The sequence below is a fragment of the Fundulus heteroclitus genome, chromosome 12 (assembly GCF_011125445.2).
Source record: "Fundulus heteroclitus isolate FHET01 chromosome 12, MU-UCD_Fhet_4.1, whole genome shotgun sequence".
NCBI lineage: Eukaryota > Metazoa > Chordata > Actinopteri > Cyprinodontiformes > Fundulidae > Fundulus > Fundulus heteroclitus.
The window spans coordinates 24,641,984-24,659,813 of NC_046372.1; the positions used below are offsets into that span (position 1 = coordinate 24,641,984).

Genomic DNA, 17,830 nt, shown 5'->3' on the forward strand with positions numbered 1-17,830 from the left:
TTCCTCCTTCCATCTTTTCTACTTTCTTCCTATCTCCCTTCCTCCTTTCCTACCTTCCTTCCTTCATAACTTTATTTTCTCCTTCCTAAAATCCTTCCTTCTTTCCCACCTTCCTTTCTTCCTACCTTCCCCTCTATCTTTCTTTTTCCTCCTTCTTTCCTTCCTTCCTCCCTCCCTACCTCCCTTCCTTCCATCCTTAGCAGCTAATTTATCTGCAGGACAAAAGAGCGGCTAAAACTGAGGTTTTGTTAGTTGTAAAAGGCAAAAATAACTTAAATCTGTGGATTGGTCTAAATCGTACCCAGAGCTAAATCTGCGGGTCGCCTGATCAGGGCTGTGGGCCAGAGATGGAAACTCATGGAGCGTGTACGTATAAATAAGATGAGCTAAGCTGGCAGACTTATACCAAAGCACTGAAAATAAATCAATATTATTTGATAATATTTTAAGGTGTGCACATCCATCCAACCAGGTTATCACAGCTGCTTTTACAGTTTTACATGTTCCTCCAACTGATTCTTCGTTTTTTCAGTTAAATTGTACAAAACGTCACAACGAAGTTAGAAAAATAACAACAAAAAGAATTAAATCAGGGTCTTATTTTTAATTTGTAATGCAAATGAAAAAAGAAACTTAGATGGCAATGATTGCATTATTAAAAGATAAAGTACACCTCTTATTATTTTGAGCTATTCATGGGCCATTATGAAACATCCAGCTGCAGAGTGGTTGGTATTTCCTGATGTTTTTCTTTTTGCCGGGATGTCTGCCCCCCCCCCCCCCCCCCCCCGCAGAGCAAAGCAGCACCAGAGCTGACGGTGTCAGTCAGCAGCATCCATGTGGAGGAAAACTCCGGCGTCGTCATCACCAACTCGTCTCTCAGCGTCTACGATGAGGACACGCCAGAAAGCGAGATCATATTCACCATCGTCAGGATTCCCAGCTACGGTGAGCAGAAAGACACCGATACAGAAAATAAATACAGGTCTGCGTGGGTTTGGAAAACGATAGAGACGGTTTTAAAGGTTTCTAAAATTCTGACATTTCACTGAATCAATGTGTGAAATGTCAGAAGTGAAAAGGATGCAAAGCTGGACCAAGATCTCAGCGAATAGTTTCTGTTCTTTCAGACACAAGCAGCAACATAGACACATCTATAGTATGTCAACAAATAAACTAAATAGAAAACTAGAATATCTGCTAAAAGTTCTATATTTTTTGAGACTGATTTCAGAATGTAAAACTCACATAGATTAATTAGACATGAAAATATTTCAAAACATGATGATTATGCCTTCTAGATAATAAATACACATAATTCAATGTCTTTGGAAACTATAAAATCCATAAAAAAGGATATTTGACCAGTAACTAGTCACGTTTAGTCAGTTACATTTACTTGAGTAACTTTTTGAACAAAATGTACTTTTAGGAGTAGTTTTACTGCACAGCACCTTTTACTTTTACTTGATTATTATTACTCGGGTATCGCTGCTCTTACTTGAGTAAAATGTCTGCTTACTATACCTATTGAAAGGAACTTCATGACTAAAGAACAAACTTTTTTTTACCAAAAATGCACCAGAGAGACAAAAACTTAGAGTTTATGTTAAACTGAGACTTCTTATTTGTACAAAAGCTTTGTTATTTTTATGTTATTTTTTTTAATCTGCTGAGCTCATTGAGCCATTTAGAGGTCAGACAAATGTACAGTAAACAGTAGATATTAACATTGGAAGTACTTTGCACTGTTTTAACAGTATCTTAGAACAGTGCAAAGTGCATTAACTGCTGCAATGATTTAGAAAATGTTTTCTAATGCCTGAATTTGTTATTTTGTAATGATGTTATTCTTGTTGATATTTTTGTCTTGAAAATACCAGAATTTGCACATAACCTTATAGTTTTGTCTGTCTGATTACATATTTTTAAAATATTAAATCATGAGCTGTTATGATTAGTTACTCAGTACTTGAGTATCCTTCTTACTGAATACTTTTTTACTCTTGAGTAATTTCTTGGATGACTACTTTTTACCTTTACTTGAGTACAAACATGTTAAAGTAGTGTTACTCTTACTTGAGTACAGTTTTTGGCTGCTCTACCCACCTCTGATAATACGATGGGGGATTTGAAACAGAAATATCAGGCTTTTTATGTGAGTATGTTCATTTCTATATGCTCATTGTGTGTGGGGTACCAAGTCCTGCTGAAAAAGGAATAAGCATCTCTATACATCTTGTCAGCACAAGGACACAAAGTGCTCAAAAATGTCCTGGTAGATGGCTGCTGTGGTCTTGATTTCCAAATAAGATGCAAACTTTACTTTCGTCTGAAATGAGGACGTTGGACCTCTGAGCACCAGTCCAGTTCTGTTTCACCTGAGCCCAGGTAAGACGCTTGTAACCAGCATGTGGGACCCATGTGTGTGTAGTGGTTCTTGATGCTCTGCCTCAGTCCAGTCTAGGAGGCTTCCCCCAAATTCTTCTATACATTTAGTTTGACAATCCTCTCAAGGCTGGAGTTATCCCTGCTGCACTTTTTCCTTCCACTCAACTTTCTATGACTATTGGTGGATGCAGCCCTCTGCAGACCAGCTTCTTCAGGCCTTTTGTGGCCTCCTTGTGGAGGGAGTCAATGACTTCTGGAAATCTGTCCAGTCAGCAGTCTTTTTATTGTCTTTAAGCCGGAAAAATCAAGATCACAACAAATGAAGGCTTTAAATTCTGTATGTGTAACGAATCTTTATGAGTTTTATGTTCCAAACATAAAATAATGAAATAAATATTGAAATTATTTACAATAACACATTTCTTTAGATGGTATTAGCACATAGACAAAGTCCAAATGTGGCATCTGTAGGTCAGGTAGTCCTTCTACACGCGCAGCAAACAACCAGTTGAGCCGATGTTGAAGTATGTCTACGGTAAATTATTCTGAATGTGACCCACAGAGAGGCGTGAACGCATTGCTCTCACTTCTGACACTCAAATAGCCTAAAACAAGACAAACACGCCGATGGTTCGGCAGCAGCGTCGCACGCCATCCGCAGCCATTCCTCACACACAGTCCCACCAGCTGACCTCCGAACGGTCCGCCTCGCTGACGGCTCCTTACCGCTGCAAAATGAGTTTTTTCTCTCCAAGGTGCCAAAACCCGCCGGGTGCAAAGAAATGGCTTCACATGAGCAGAAACAGACGACTAAATTCGTTTCTTATTCAGCAGTTTGACTTCCAGACCAATTTTGGTGAATAAAAACCTGGAATTGGTTTGGAAACTGAATTCAGGAGGAAGAGGAGTTTTTTTGTTTTTCTGTAACGAGGGAATAAAACTGAAGAGGAAAACTCCCGCTCTCTGTTTGTTGTTTAGGAAAAAAACCCTCAAATGTCTTGAAATTACATCAGCTCCTGTGATGCCAGTTGAGCGGAGGCGTCTCGTGGATTATTCCACCAAAAAAAATTCTCAGTTTGCTGCCTTCCTAATTTCGTCTTCCATCTCTTTTAAGCTCCCACATACACATCTGGTGTGAACGTTTTGTAATAACACCCCACCTGCAGTTAAAGCGCCGTAAAACAGCCGGTGAAGTGGAGTGTGACGCCACTGTAAAACCATCGCCGTGCATGGCTGATGGGACCGAGTCGGAATCTGAGTGATTTCGTACAAGATGATGCAAGTCGGGCAGTTTATCTTTTTAACAGGCCACCTTTTTATTGTCCTCACTCCACCGACCCTCTCGAGCAAACTGATTTATCAGAGGGAAATGCTCTCCAGCCTCATAAGGATGCGAGGAGGCACTCCTGGCTGCACTTTTAGACTCCTCTTGTACCGCACTATTTTTTTCTTAATATAGTGCCAAGCTACAACTTTGGTAGTGAGGATAATTAATGAACAATAAACATTTACATTTTACCTCATTTTAAATCAGCAGTAATTATCAATCATTCAACTGTTTACATTGTCTTGTTTTATTTGGTATACAGTACATGGTGAAATTATTGTAAATACAGATTTCTTTTGGTTTTGCTTTCTCTTCACTCTCAGACTGTCTGATGCTCACATTTGTTTGATAACCAGAACAAGATTCAATTAAATTGTACTTATATAACAGCAATTTATGATACATGACATCTCAAGGCTCTTTAAAAAGTCAAATTAAATTAGATCCTCCAGGTTGGTGAGAAAGTTTCCTCTCTAAGGAAACCCAGCAGGTTGCATCAAGTCTCTCCAAGCAGCATTCACTCCTCCTGAAAGAGCGTAGAGCCACAGTGGACAGTCGTCTGCATTGTTGATGGCTTTGCAGCAATCCCTCATACTGAGCATGCATGAAGCGACAGTGGAGAGGAAAACTCCCCTTTAACAGGGAGGAGAACCTCCAGCAGAACCAGAACCAGGCTCAGTGTGAACGCTCATCTGCCTCGACCCACTGGGGCTTAGAGAAGACAGAGCAGAGACACAGAAAGCACAGAAGCTCACATTGACCCAGGAGTACTTTCTATGTTAGAGAAGACAGAGCAGAGACACAGAAAGCACAGAAGCTCACGTTGACCCAGGAGTACTTTCTATGTTAGAGAAGACAGAGCAGAGACACAGAAAGCTCAGAAGCTCACATTGACCCAGGAGCAGTGGCGGTTCTAGACCAAATTTACCAGGGGGGCCAAGGTCAGTGTTTTTTCAGAGGGGCACAAAAAAAAATAAAAAATAAAATAAAATGGCAATATTTACTTGTGTAATAATATTAAGTGAGCCACTTGTGGCTCTGGAACTGCAGGTTTCAGACCCCTGATCTAGCAGTTGAAAACTTTTCCCCGAGATCAATACAGCTAAAGCTAAACGTGAAACATCTTAAGTTTTAAATTCTTTTTAGAGTAAAACTGTTTAGGTAAAAAATAATAACAATATTTGTCAAAGTGACCAATCAGTTATGGTTTCTTTGCCATTGCAAATAATTATGAGAAGTGTGTTTAATATCATGTCTTTAGTACAGGGGCCATAACAGGGGCCAGGACTATTTCTACAGGGCATGGGCCCCTGTCTAGAACCGCCCCTGCCCAGGAGTACTTTCTATGTTAGATGGTAATAGAGGATGATCTGCCTCCCCTGATGATGTCACAGCTAACAGAACGCCAGACCAGGTGTACCTTCTATAAAGAAAAATGACAGAGAACAAAAAGTTAAAAGCTGAAATGACAACAAACAATGCAGATTGGAGAGCAGTAGGAGAACTCAGCAGAGAGAGAGAAATAGACCCTGATGTCCTCCAGCAGCCTAAGCCTATAGCAGCATAACTACAGAGGTAGCTCAGGGTAACATGAGCCACTCTGACTAGAAGCTTTGTCACAAAGGAAAGTTTTAAGATTATTCTTGAAAGTAGACGGGGTGTCTGCCTCACGGACCAAAACTGGGAGTTGGTTCCACAGGAGAGGAGCCTGATAGCTAAAGTAGCAGCATCACTCCTGGACAGAATGTTTCTAATTTTGGCGATATTCCTGAGGTGAAAAAAGGAAACTCTGGAAACCTGTTTAATATGTGATTTAAATGACGTGTCTTGGTCAAAAATAACACCAAGATATTTAACTTTATTACCAGAGGCCAAGTTAATGCCATCCAGATTAAGTGATTGGTTAAGAAGTTTATTTTTTGAGGACTCTGGTCCAAAGATTACAACTTCTGTCTTGTCAGAATTTAGATGCAGGAAATTTAAAGTCATCCAGCTTTTGATGTCATCAAGACATGACTGCAGTCGAAGTAACTGATTGGATTCATCAGGATTTATGGATAAATATAGCTGAGTATCATCAGCATAACAGTGGAAATTAATCCCATGCTGTCTGATAATTTTGCCTATCGGAAGCATATATATAGTAAAGAGAATTGGTCCAAGGACTGAACCCTGTGGTACTCCACAAGTGACCCTAGAGTTTGAGGAAGATTTATTATTAACATAAACAAACTGGAATCTGTCCGACAGATAAGATTTAAACCAGCCTAATGCTTTTCCCTTAATCCCTACAGTATGCTCAAGTCTTTGTAGGAGAATATTGTGATCAACTGTATCAAACGCAGCACTGACATCTAACAGGACAAGTATAGACACAAGTCCATTATCTGAGGCCATGAGAATATCATTAGTGACCTTCACCAGAGCTGTTTCAGTGCTATGATAAGCATTTCTTTGTAAATATTCACATACTTGATTAGCAACTGCTTTCTCAAGAATTTAGAATTTTTTGAGATCCAGTTAGCTTTGGACCTCATTCAAAGCTGAATTTTAGGGTACAGTTAAAATTAAACTGGAGCTAAAACTCTCACCATGACCAACATAAAACATCCTGCTTCAACTAAGATACTCACCATTTTTTTTGCAGTCTTAGCTGTAGCATGTGAATGCATGAATATGCATCTGCACCATCTTTACATCTGAGGCCCATTAATAATCCTTTTTCCTTTAGGAAAACTGCGCCGGCGGCAGTTCTACTCTCAGCCACTGGAAAATGGCCGCATCCTCACACAGGGGTCCACCTTCACCTACCAGGACGTCCTGGACCGACTGCTGGTCTACACACCGGAAACTGTCAGTGGGGGATCTGACGAGATGGGCTTCACCCTCACCGATGGGATCCAGACCCACACAGGCCTCCTGCAGTTCACCATGGATGTCAGGAAGAGTGAGGGGCCCCGAATGACGGTCAACCGAGGCCTGCAGCTTCCAGCGGGTGAGCGTTAGGACACATTTAGAGCAGAATGTTGTCTCCATGTTAGAGTTAACACAGTAACCAGCACATTACTTCTAAGTGCATATGTTCCAATTAATCTCCAACTTGCGTTAAGCCGGTCGAACATCGTACGATATTTTCAGTCGTTGTACTCGGATGCAGCTCAAACTGTACGATGAAGCCGCAGGGTTTAAAAGTTCACAGCTTTCCATCTCTTACTGTACGACCTGATACTCTGATGCAACCTGACTGCTCAGGCTGCACATCTAAAAACAACATGTCGGACTCGTCTATCCGGACGCCAAACGTAAACGGTAGAAGAAGAAAAAGGAGGAAGTGGCGATGCTCTTTGTTAAATATGAGGCTCACTAGAACGAAACGCTGCCTTGGTAATTCTACGAGTCGCTCCTCCGTAGTTTGACTCCATGTCACACGTACCGCTGCCATGCTTTTCTCTTCTCCTATGTTTTCTTATTTAGACTTAGACAACTTTATTGTCATTTTGTATGCACAGAGTGCGTACAGAACGAAATTCCGTTTGCATACAGCTTGAAATTTAGATTACAGGATAAGATAAAGTTAAAGGGTAAAGTGCAGCAGCGATTTAACAGTACAACAATGTAAAACATTTCAATTGTTTCTTCTTCTTCTTCTTCATTTGCAAAGAAGAAGAAGAAGAAGAATTCCCTTGTTTTCACATGCGCATTCTGTGAAGTTGGGGGAAATCGGCTTGTAGACGCTCGTAACTCTGCTTCAACAGCAGGAGGCGCTCACGATCACCTCACGAGGGCCGACTGGATTTTAAACATGTTTGATTTTCATCCGACCGTACGATTCTTGATCGGGAGGTGCTGGTGAGAGGCTAATCGGCCCTCATTGACCCCTGTATACTACACGGAGCAGGATGCACGATGCAAAAAATTCTTGCACGACTGAAGAATCGGCCCAAAAAGGGCAAAAACTCGTACAGTGTACGCCCGGCTGTAGTAAACTCTCTCCACTTTGGATTTCACAGTTTTATTGACCCAATGGGAGAAAATTGTGACTTGAAGTTAGCTTGACCGTACTTGTCCTTTTCCAGACATAGTCTAAAATGATACATAATCTTAGGATAAATCTATTGAAATCATAATTTTTTTTTTTTTATTAACACAGTGCACAAATAAGCATAACAGGAAAAAAAAAAGAATATTTATAGCAAAAAGGACATGAAAAGCAGATAACTAAATGCTCTTTTTCTGCAGGATCCTCTTCTAAAATCACAGAGCAGAATCTGAAGGGCTCAGACATCGACTCGGACAGCCTGAAGCTGCGTTACATCCTAACCAAAGACCCTCCAGCGGGCAAACTGCAGCTGAGCAGGAGCCAAAATGTGGAGAAGGTTTCGGTCAAAGGTCCTATTCAGAGTTTCACTCAGGAGGACGTCAACAAAGGTGCCTGCTTTTTGTTGGTTTGGTCCTCTATCTTCTTTCTTTGTTCAATGTCCTTCCCTTTATTTCCTCTCCTGTAACCTATTTGATGCTGTTTTTATGACTGCATTTTTTTCCCCATTGTTAGTTTAGAAAACAGGGGAGCCTTAAAATAACAAATCTCACAGTTGTGTAAAAATCAAGCGCTGGGATTTTTCACTGTAGCTTAAACTAACAAATGTTAAAACCCATTCTAAAACTGTTTAACTTTAAATGATGCAAAAACACTAAATATTACAAAAGGTTGTTTATTAAACAAACCCTAAAGCTAAAATTAAAACATATGTGGAAAAATTAAAGTAAATAGCTACAAGTTTAAATACTGCCGGCCAGTATTGTTCCAACCTTCAGTTGTACTGTTCGCCAGCTGATATAGACATTAAATGCATAGACGCCTTATTACGCATCGGAGCTCATCCTGCGTCGCCGCCATATTGGATGGGTCTCCTACTCAAGGCCGACATAGCAGCCGACGGTAGTAAGCGCAGATGAAGCAGCTTTTTATGTATTTTCTGCAGCTTATGGTTGCAATAACTACTGAAAGTAGATCACATGGAGCAGATCACATTTTTGGGCTGAGGTTTGTGCTGAAGATGAGTTTTACTTGGCGAGAACAAAGCAGAAACCCAACAGATGGACCATAATTTTATGCTTATTAATCTGTTATTGCCGTATTTAATAAAATCAGGCTGAATCACGTTGGAAACAATTGCTTGAGTCAGCAAACAGAATTTCTGCCACGATTGAATTGTGATTATGGGCCACACAAAGTCATTCGGTGGACCTCAATTGGCCCGCGGGCCACGCTTTGGACAGTGGGGGTTCTAGACCAAATTTAGCAGGGGGGCCAGGGTGGGGCCAGTGTTTTTTCACAGAGGCACAGAACAAAAGATTGGGGGGGGGGGGGCTTAACAGGTCAACATTTCATAGTTTAATATTTAATATATTAAATAAGCCAAAGAGCCAAGTGTGGCTCTGGAACTACAGGTTGCAGACCCCTGTTCTTTTCTCAATACAGCAGGAGCTTAACGTGAAACAGCTTAATTTTTTAATTATTGTTAGTTTTTTATATTTATTTTTTATTATTTTGTTATTTTATTATTGGGTAAAAACATAAACAAAAAAAATACAACTGATCCAAATGACCAGTCAGTCACGGTATCTTTGTCAGCATTTATCTTCCTAAGAAATTTTATATCATGTCTTTAGTACAGGGGCCATAACAGGGGCCAGGACCAGTTCTACAGGGGCACAGGCCCCTGTTGGCCCCTGTCTAGAACCGCCCCTGGCTTTGGACAACCCTGACCTCAGGAGTGATCTTTTGTTTTTCCTTAATGAAATTTAAAGCATTATTTTATTGATAACAACCCCAAGAAACTGAATCTGTTTACTTCGAGAAAAGGCTGAAGTGCTTAAAAAAAAAAAAAGATTTCCCCTTGCAGCAGTGCTCAGATAAAACATTAAATCTTGCTATAATACAGCTTCACTGCAGCGAGAGCTCCTCAATTAAAACCAACCTCGTAGAAATGAATGCCACTCATGAATGCAGTCATTTGAACGTGTTTGCAACAGCAAAAGCAAAGGTTTCTTCTCTGAGATGAACTAAAGCCATCAGTGCTGTTTACTTGTCTTACTGTGAATGATGTTGCTGTAATTAAGTATGATTTGATAATGTGCAGCTGTCTGACCGGTTAGCGGCGTGCGCGGCGTCAGGCTGACGACGGCGGCTTGTTTGTTGCAGGCCTGCTGCAGTACAGCCACGAGAAAGGAGAGAAAGGAGGCAGCCTGTCTTTCAAGTTCAACCTGGTCGATCCCGAGGGCAACAAACTGATCGACCAGTCCTTCTTCATCAGCGTGCTTGGTAAGGTTTCCTCCGCACTCTTGCTACCTGCAGCTGAAAGGAAAAAAGGGCAGAAGTCTTTTTTTTTTTTCATTTGTTGGAGAAGACAAGGCAATTACGGCAGATTTATGCCTTTGTCCTGCGCCCGACACGGGACACGAACCGAATACAAGATGCCCTCAAAGGATTCCTGTGGGAGCCACCGAGGCATTTCATGAACTCTGCTAATTCACCCAAATTATTTGCTGTATCTATTTGAAATCAATCAATCAGCTTTATTTCTAGAGCACATTTAAAATAAAAACTGCATGGGTGACCAAAGTGCTGTACATAAAAAAACAAGTAAAGGTTGAAAAGTTAAAAACAAACAGACGCAGCATCAAAAGCTTAAAATCAGGTTCACAGCAAAAGTATTTTAAAATGCCACACATGATACACACACAGTGCATTAAAAGCAAGGAAATAAAGTGCATTTTTAGTGGTAAGTTATTCCATAACTTAGGAGTAGCAACAGCAAATGTTCTGTCACCTCTTTAGGGAAAAGCCTATTAACTCATTTTCATGCTTTTGTGTTTATTCTGCTTCTCCGTCGTCATGGCGCTTAAAAATAAAAATAAAAATTTGATGACAGGTCGGAATCACCGACATGTGAAGAAAATAACCCGAGTTTCCGTATAAGATGTGGCTTCCAGTTACTTGTTTAGATCAGATTTCTCCTTGTCTGCTTGAGGAAAATCTTCAAACCTGAGTTTCAACTCTTCCTCCTGAGGATAAAAGCTGCTGTGATTCAGCTTTTTAGCTCCCGCTTAGCAGGCAGCTGCAAACCGGCAGGTTTTCTGTTCCTCGCAGCTCGCCGGCATCTCCCTCCTTTCTGCCAGCTCTCTGTGCCGCTGTTATATCTTTTATTACTTTCTCTCCTCGCCAGGCTGTCCTTTCCAGCTTTTCTCTTTTGTCTGAACACTGCAAAAACAAAACTAGAAACAAGTCAAATTTTCTTGGAATTAGTGCATTTATCCTTGATTTTAGCAGGTAAATAAGATAATTTGCCATTGGAATGAGATTTTTACACTTAAAATAGGAACAACTCATCTCTATCGTCTTATTTCAAATGCAGTATATCTAATTATCTTATTTTAGGGGTGAAAATACTCACTCCATTGGCAGATCATCTTATTTACCTGCTAAAATCAAGGATAAATGCACTAATTTCAAGAAAATTTGACTTGTTTTTAGCTCCGTTTTTGCAGTGAAGCTCTAGCTGTTTTTAAAATCTTAACCTTTCTACGCCTTTTTCTAATGAGGGTAGTTCCTCTTCTGTCTTATTTATTATTTTTCTTCTGCTGGTTTGATCCATCATTATTTTCATCACCCTGAAGAAAATCAAGTCCACCGTCTTGTTCTGCTGGACTAATCACATTCTCTAATTCTGCCAACATTTTAAACACCTGCGGCAGTAAATCTCTGCCTTAACGCGGTTTTGTCCCGTATCTGTCTCCTCCAGAGGACCATCTCCCTCCCTCAGTGGAGGTAAACAAAGGCCTGGTGCTGGACGAAAACTCGGTGAAGAAGCTGACCACGCTGCAGCTGTCGTCCAGCGACCAGGACAGCGAGCCGGGCGAGCTCATCTATCGGATCACCAAGCAGACGAGCCTGGGCCAACTGGAGCACGTCACCAATCCAGGTAGGCGGAGAAGACGGCCGTTAGCCGGCAGCTGCTGGACGTCGACCGTCTGCCTGCCGGTTCTGGCTGAAGGCTCAGGGTGCGGAGAGTCTGTTGAGGATTCACAGTGCTGGGAAAAAGTGTTTGCACCCATCCACATTTACTATTTTCTTACGTATCTCATTCTTAATTAAATCAGATCATAAAACAAAGTTAAATACTAAACGAAGAGAACAAGTAAATATTAAATGCAACTTCTAGATAAGATGTTTTAAAATGAAGAGGGGAAAACCTGTTGGGAGAAAGTGATTATCCACCCTTGTTAAAACATTAATTTACTATGAGGTGTTTTTTTATTTTAAAAAGGCTCTTTACAAAGTAAAATTCTATCAAATCCTCCAGGTTGGTGAGAAAGTTTCCTCTCTAAGGAAACCCAGCAGGTTGCATCAAGTCTCTCCAAGCAGCATACACTGCAAAAACAGAACTAAAAATAAGTAATATTTTCTCAAAATGAGTGTATCTGTCCTTGATTTGAGCAGGTAAATAAGATAATCTGCCAATGGAATAAGACTTTTGCACTTAAAATAGCAACTACTCATCTCCATCATCTTATTTACTTATTTTTAGATCCGTTTTTGCAGTGTTCACTCCTCCTGAAAGAGCGTAGAGCCACAGTGGACAGTCGTCTGCATTGTTGATGGCTTTGCAGCAATCCCTCATACTGAGCATGCATGAAGCGACAGTGGAGAGGAAAACTCCCCTTTAACAGGGAGGAGAACCTCCAGCAGAACCAGAACCAGGCTCAGTGTGAACGCTCATCTGCCTCCACCCACTGGGGCTTAGAGAAGACAGAGCAGAGACACAGAAAGCTCAGAAGCTCACATTGACCCAGGAGTACTTTCTATGTTAGAGAAGACAGAGCAGAGACACAGAAAGCACAGAAGCTCACATTGACCCAGGAGTACTTTCTATGTTAGAGAAGACAGAGCAGAGACACAGAAAGCTCAGAAGCTCACATTGACCCAGGAGTACTTTCTATGTTAGAGAAGACAGAGCAGAGACACAGAAAGCTCAGAAGCTCACATTGACCCAGGAGTACTTTCTATGTTAGAGAAGACAGAGCAGAGACACAGAAAGCACAGAAGCTCACATTGACCCAGGAGTACTTTCTATGTTAGATGGTAAGAGTGGATGATCTGCCTCCCCTGATGATGTCACAGCTAACAGAACGCCAGACCAGGTGTACCTTCTATGAAGAGAAAAATGACAGAGAACAAAAAGTTAAAAGCTGAAATAACAACAAACAATGCAGATTGGAGAGCAGTAGGAGAACTCAGCAGAGTGAGAGAAATAGACCCTGATGTCCTCCAGCAGCCTAAGCCTATAGCAGCAACAGGTTGCCCTGTCTGCTCCTCATTTTTCAGCCACTTAAACTGACTTTAACCGTGTTGCCCTGCAGAGCAACCTGCACCCAGCCGGATTTCATTTTCATCTGGGGTATCAGCGATGGATGTGACATCCAACGGCAATTATTTAAAAATGTTGAGGCTGCTCGCTGTCAGAGGTCTTTTTTTCTGGTCCCTCTGTCCTTTAAAGCCTGATCCATAAAAGTTGTTTTTGTTATTTATGTGCAATCTTCTTGGTATGCTGCATGTTTTAGTTATTCGCAGAGACGTCATCCGCTGCAAGGATAGGAGAGATGGTTTCAATGTTCATGTCCTGATAATTCATGGGTTACAACACGGTGTGATTGTGTCGGAAACTAACGGGTCCAAACAATTTTTAATGCAGGAGGTCTCGGTGTAGAGTCAAATTATTTAATTTAGAGAACATTTTTACAGCCTTCCATTTATTTATCCTCAGTTTTGGGTTTCTGAAATCAGAAATTTCTGTTCAGAAACTGAATAGAAGCTGCAGCCGTAAGTTATAAGTTAACTCGGTTGTTAAATAATAAGAAGTAGCAGAAAGTGACGTGTCTTCAGATCACAGAGAGGCGATTATCAGCGCCTATCCTGTTGAAGATCTCAGCTGAATGGAGGCTTCAGAGCGCTGAAAGCAGACCCAGCATGCTGATGAGATCCTCCATTCTCCCAGCTCCGCGACGCGTCCCCGGATAATTACTGCCAGCCTTTCAGCGGATCTCTCATTTTCATGCCAACATGCTCAGCTAGCCGACTGCTCCAGCGGGATGACATGTCCGTGTGTGAGAAATGTCAGGATAACCGAACGCTTCCTGTCGATGCCCCCTGTCTGCAGCCGGAGCCCTCAGAAGGCCAATTAATCAAATGAGGATGTCAGATCTGGTGGTTAAACCTGACTTGTCTGTAAACAAACACTCTAAACTTACCTTGAATATTTTATGTGAAAGGATTTTTTTTTTGGATTTGATTTGGGTGCCAAAATTTACAAACGCTTCAGTTTTAAAGTTAAGCTTTTAATTAAATCTTGCTAATTTTTTTTGTCCCAGATGTGCAGTTTTAGCACTTTGTTAGAGCTATAGAGGTCTATAGAGCTACAGAGATTGTGCTATATAGAGCTATCTATCTATATTTGTAGTTTATAGAGTTCAAATCCTAATGTAAGGTGTGTGGATGTCTAATTCTGTGTCTGAAATCCGTTTTTCTGTCTGTCGGGGACCTGAATCGTGAGGAAATGAAAACATGAATTAAAAGGTTGACGTTGCGTTTCAAGTGTTGAGGCAGCCGAGTGCCTGCGGAGCCGTTTGTTTCCTCTGGAGAGGAAATTACGGCTGCGGCTTGACGTGCTTTATCACATCCATGTTTCAGAGGCGAACATAAAAACCTCTATCATCTCTCTCTCTCTGTCATCAACTGGCATATCAGATTTAAGCATGAGTGTATATATATATATATATACACACACATATAACACAGGGGTGCCTTATCTCTATTCATTCATGCACTCCATACAACAGAAATAGTTTTTTTTTTTCTTCACTCAGTTTCACACAGAGTAATGTCTGACGGCCTTGGTGGAGTCCAGGCTGGAGATGAGCTCGACTTGAATGCTGACACGTGCAGCGCCTGCTCTGGTTCTGCAGAGCAACAAAACCCTGGGATCCGCTTTTCTTGCAGCCGCATCTTCACACTTGAGGTCTGAAGGCCTTCTCCAGATCCAAAAGTAACATGTTGGCAGAAGATTCAGGCTCCGTAACGCCCTGCTCCTCCTGAATCCGAGCTCAACAGTCTCTAAAGAAAACTCACTCAAGGAGGCTGAGAAGTGTGATGTGTCCTTCATAAGCGACCACAAGGATGAATAACTTGGAAAACGTACAATTTAACCCGCAAACAAGCTATGGCGGTCCTTCTGCTATAGCTTGTTTGCGGGATAAGGTACTGCATGGGTGGCACAAGAAATATGGGGGCATTATTGTAACAATATTATTGTAAATGTGTGTCTGTATCTCAACTTGTGTGTGTGCAGTCGGATTTGAAAATGTGTAAATTAATCTATAAGTCATTAAGACTTTAAGTCAAGAGAGCCAATGGAGAAACCGCTTGACTTTGTCTGTATTTCTGGGTCTTGAAGCTATAATAGTTCAGACATCAGTGTCTTTGTGTGTGTTTACGGATTTATCTACACATTTACAAATCTTAGCACACGTTTGCAGATCTGAATACAGATTTGTGGATTTTTTTGCACATTTACAAACCGGATTGCACCCACAAGTTGTTTTACACGTTTGCAGATTTATTTACACATTTTGCACACACGCAAATTGAGATACAGACACACATTTGCAATAATATTGCTACAATAATGCCCCCACAAAGAAAAGCCTTGTCTTTTTTTGTCCAGCGACTCCTGCTGTTTGGTCTGTATCATGAACAATATTAATTAACTCCTAAAAAAAGTGATAAACTTAATGTAACTGAAGTTTGTCTTTAATGGTTTGATATTATTTTTGCCAAATAAGGTTCTTAACTAGTTAAAAGTTGGCTGCAGGTACGAGGTGGGCTAAAAGCCATTTAAATTATTAATCTATAATATTAATGTTGAATCATTCTAGTTGTTAGAAACCATTGTTATACGTTACATAATGGAACCCATATGTTATACATTTTAAAGGGATTCTGGGTAATCTTCAGAGCGACAGCATTAATGCATCAGAAAACTATAAAAGTAAAACATTTTGGGTCATTCTGTGGCTCAGTAGGTAGGTAGTCAGTCGTATTGCTATCAAAAGGTTACGGGTTCAATTCCAGCTTCCCCTTGTCACATGTCGATGTGCCCCTGGGCAAGGCACTTAACCCCAGATTGTCCACCGATCTGCTTATCGGGGTATGAATGTGTGGCCGATTGGGTGAATGCGGCTCTTCTGACCGCTTTGAGTGATCCGTATGAGTATAAGCAGTTAAATAAATAAAGTTTGTTTTACCGTTTAAAAAGTTTATCGCTAACCGCTGGTTCTGACAACTTCTTCATGCCTCTCCTGTCTCCAGGTACCAGAATCAACTCTTTCACCCAGGCGGACCTGGCGTCTCGCAGCATCCAGTACGTCCACACCAGTGAAGAGGAAAAACACGCCGACCAGTTCTCCTTCACCGTGTCCGACGGAACAAACGAGGTACTTTGATGACTTTATCCTTATTAAGGAAAGGTTTGTGTGAACCAACAAAAAAAAAGTAATCACCCCCTAAAACCTAATAACTGCTTGGGCCACCCTTCAAAGCAACGGCTGCTGTCAAGCTTTAGCGATGCCTGGAAATGAGTCTTTTACTTCACTGTTGAGGAATTGGTCGACCTTTCTCTGCAGATTTAGTGTTTAACTTCAGCCACATTGGAAAGTCGGGACTTTTTACCATTCGTCCAGATGTGGAGGTGCTGGTCGGCTTTTGGATCAGTCCCCCAACTGCATAAACAAGCAATCTTAACCTTAAAGTTACCGAATTTTCAGTTCCTTCGATTACAGCCAGTAACCTGGAACGTCATCCTGACGTAATGCGTCAGTTTAGTAAAGATTTAGTGAGATAGACACCATCCAAAGAATAGTTTCCCCAAACTCAGGGAGAGAAATAAGTAGCTGAGACAATCAAGTCCAAAGCTAACTTGCATCACCTTCTGAAGTTTAATTATCTGTAGATTGAGATGATATTTAATTAGCTTCCCCAGTGGAACTGGGAGGTCAAATAGGAAATGAACACGATATTTGTTGTTGTCTTTTAAAATCTGTATTTAGAGGTGGGATACAGTGATATTTCTGAGGAGGGTAATTTTACACGCATGAAATGAAGTTTGAAAGAATCTCCATTGATGAGAGGGGAGCTAAATGCTGCTTTCAGGTACAGTTGGGACACTATGCCTCCTTATACTAGTTTATTAATTGAAGAAAATGCATTTAAAATCTCCTGTCAGTTCTATAGATTCCACTTTTTTAGTTCCCAAATGTCATAAAATCCAATAAATTTCAGAAATTGCTAAATATTCTTTGAACTAAAAAAAGGAGAAACATTTTTTTATTAAAGCGTACCAACAACTTTCTGGAACTATGATCTTTAATCCTGAATACATACCGTCCATGCAAACGTCATAATAGCTGAAAATGCAATGCCTGCGCACATTTCCATCATACCAGCTGTATCTTTTTCATTCTCTTTCTTTGAATGACCTTTTTTACTAAAAACAACAGTCAGTGTTTTCATTAATCCTGTCAATGTTATACTTTATTTTACCTGTATATAATTTTCCTAACACCAGAGTTGTTCAGGGGTAATAAATTAGCAAGTCAACTTGCCCATTGTAATTTGACTGCTGCATAAATTTGCCTTGCTAATGCTAACCAACATGAATTGCTGAGACTAAAGTAAACATGCTAAAAAAAAGGAGTAATTTACCCTCTATGCCTGACTGGTAACAGTGTGTGAGAGCTTTGTGGCCTTTTGTAGAGGTTCAGTGCTTCCCTGCTGAAAAACACCTTCCACTGTTGTTATAATTGGGGTTTATCATAATATTGCTGCAGGGCGAACCAGGACACAGTTTCTGTTGCAGAAACGCTGTTTTAAGTAATGAATGTTGCCCTAGATTTTGATGTGCTTCTATACAGATCTGTAAAAAATAATTTGCCCCCTTATAGATTTGTTTTATTATATTTTAATATCCGACTGTGAGGGACCAAGGTAAAATGTAC

At 40.8% G+C, this 17,830-nt stretch overlaps 1 protein-coding gene across 1 annotated transcript in view; it reads left to right on the forward strand.

Moving 5' to 3' along the window:
• fras1 (Fraser extracellular matrix complex subunit 1) overlaps positions 1–17,830 on the forward strand; it is a gene marked incomplete in the record, with an annotated part of 388,110 nt that overhangs the window by 317,046 nt on the left and 53,234 nt on the right. Inside the window, 6 exon segments of the mRNA XM_036144334.1 lie at positions 795–948; positions 6,450–6,713; positions 7,958–8,146; positions 9,924–10,043; positions 11,524–11,703; positions 16,146–16,270. Of these exon segments, the coding sequence (XP_036000227.1) occupies positions 795–948; positions 6,450–6,713; positions 7,958–8,146; positions 9,924–10,043; positions 11,524–11,703; positions 16,146–16,270 (1,032 nt within the window).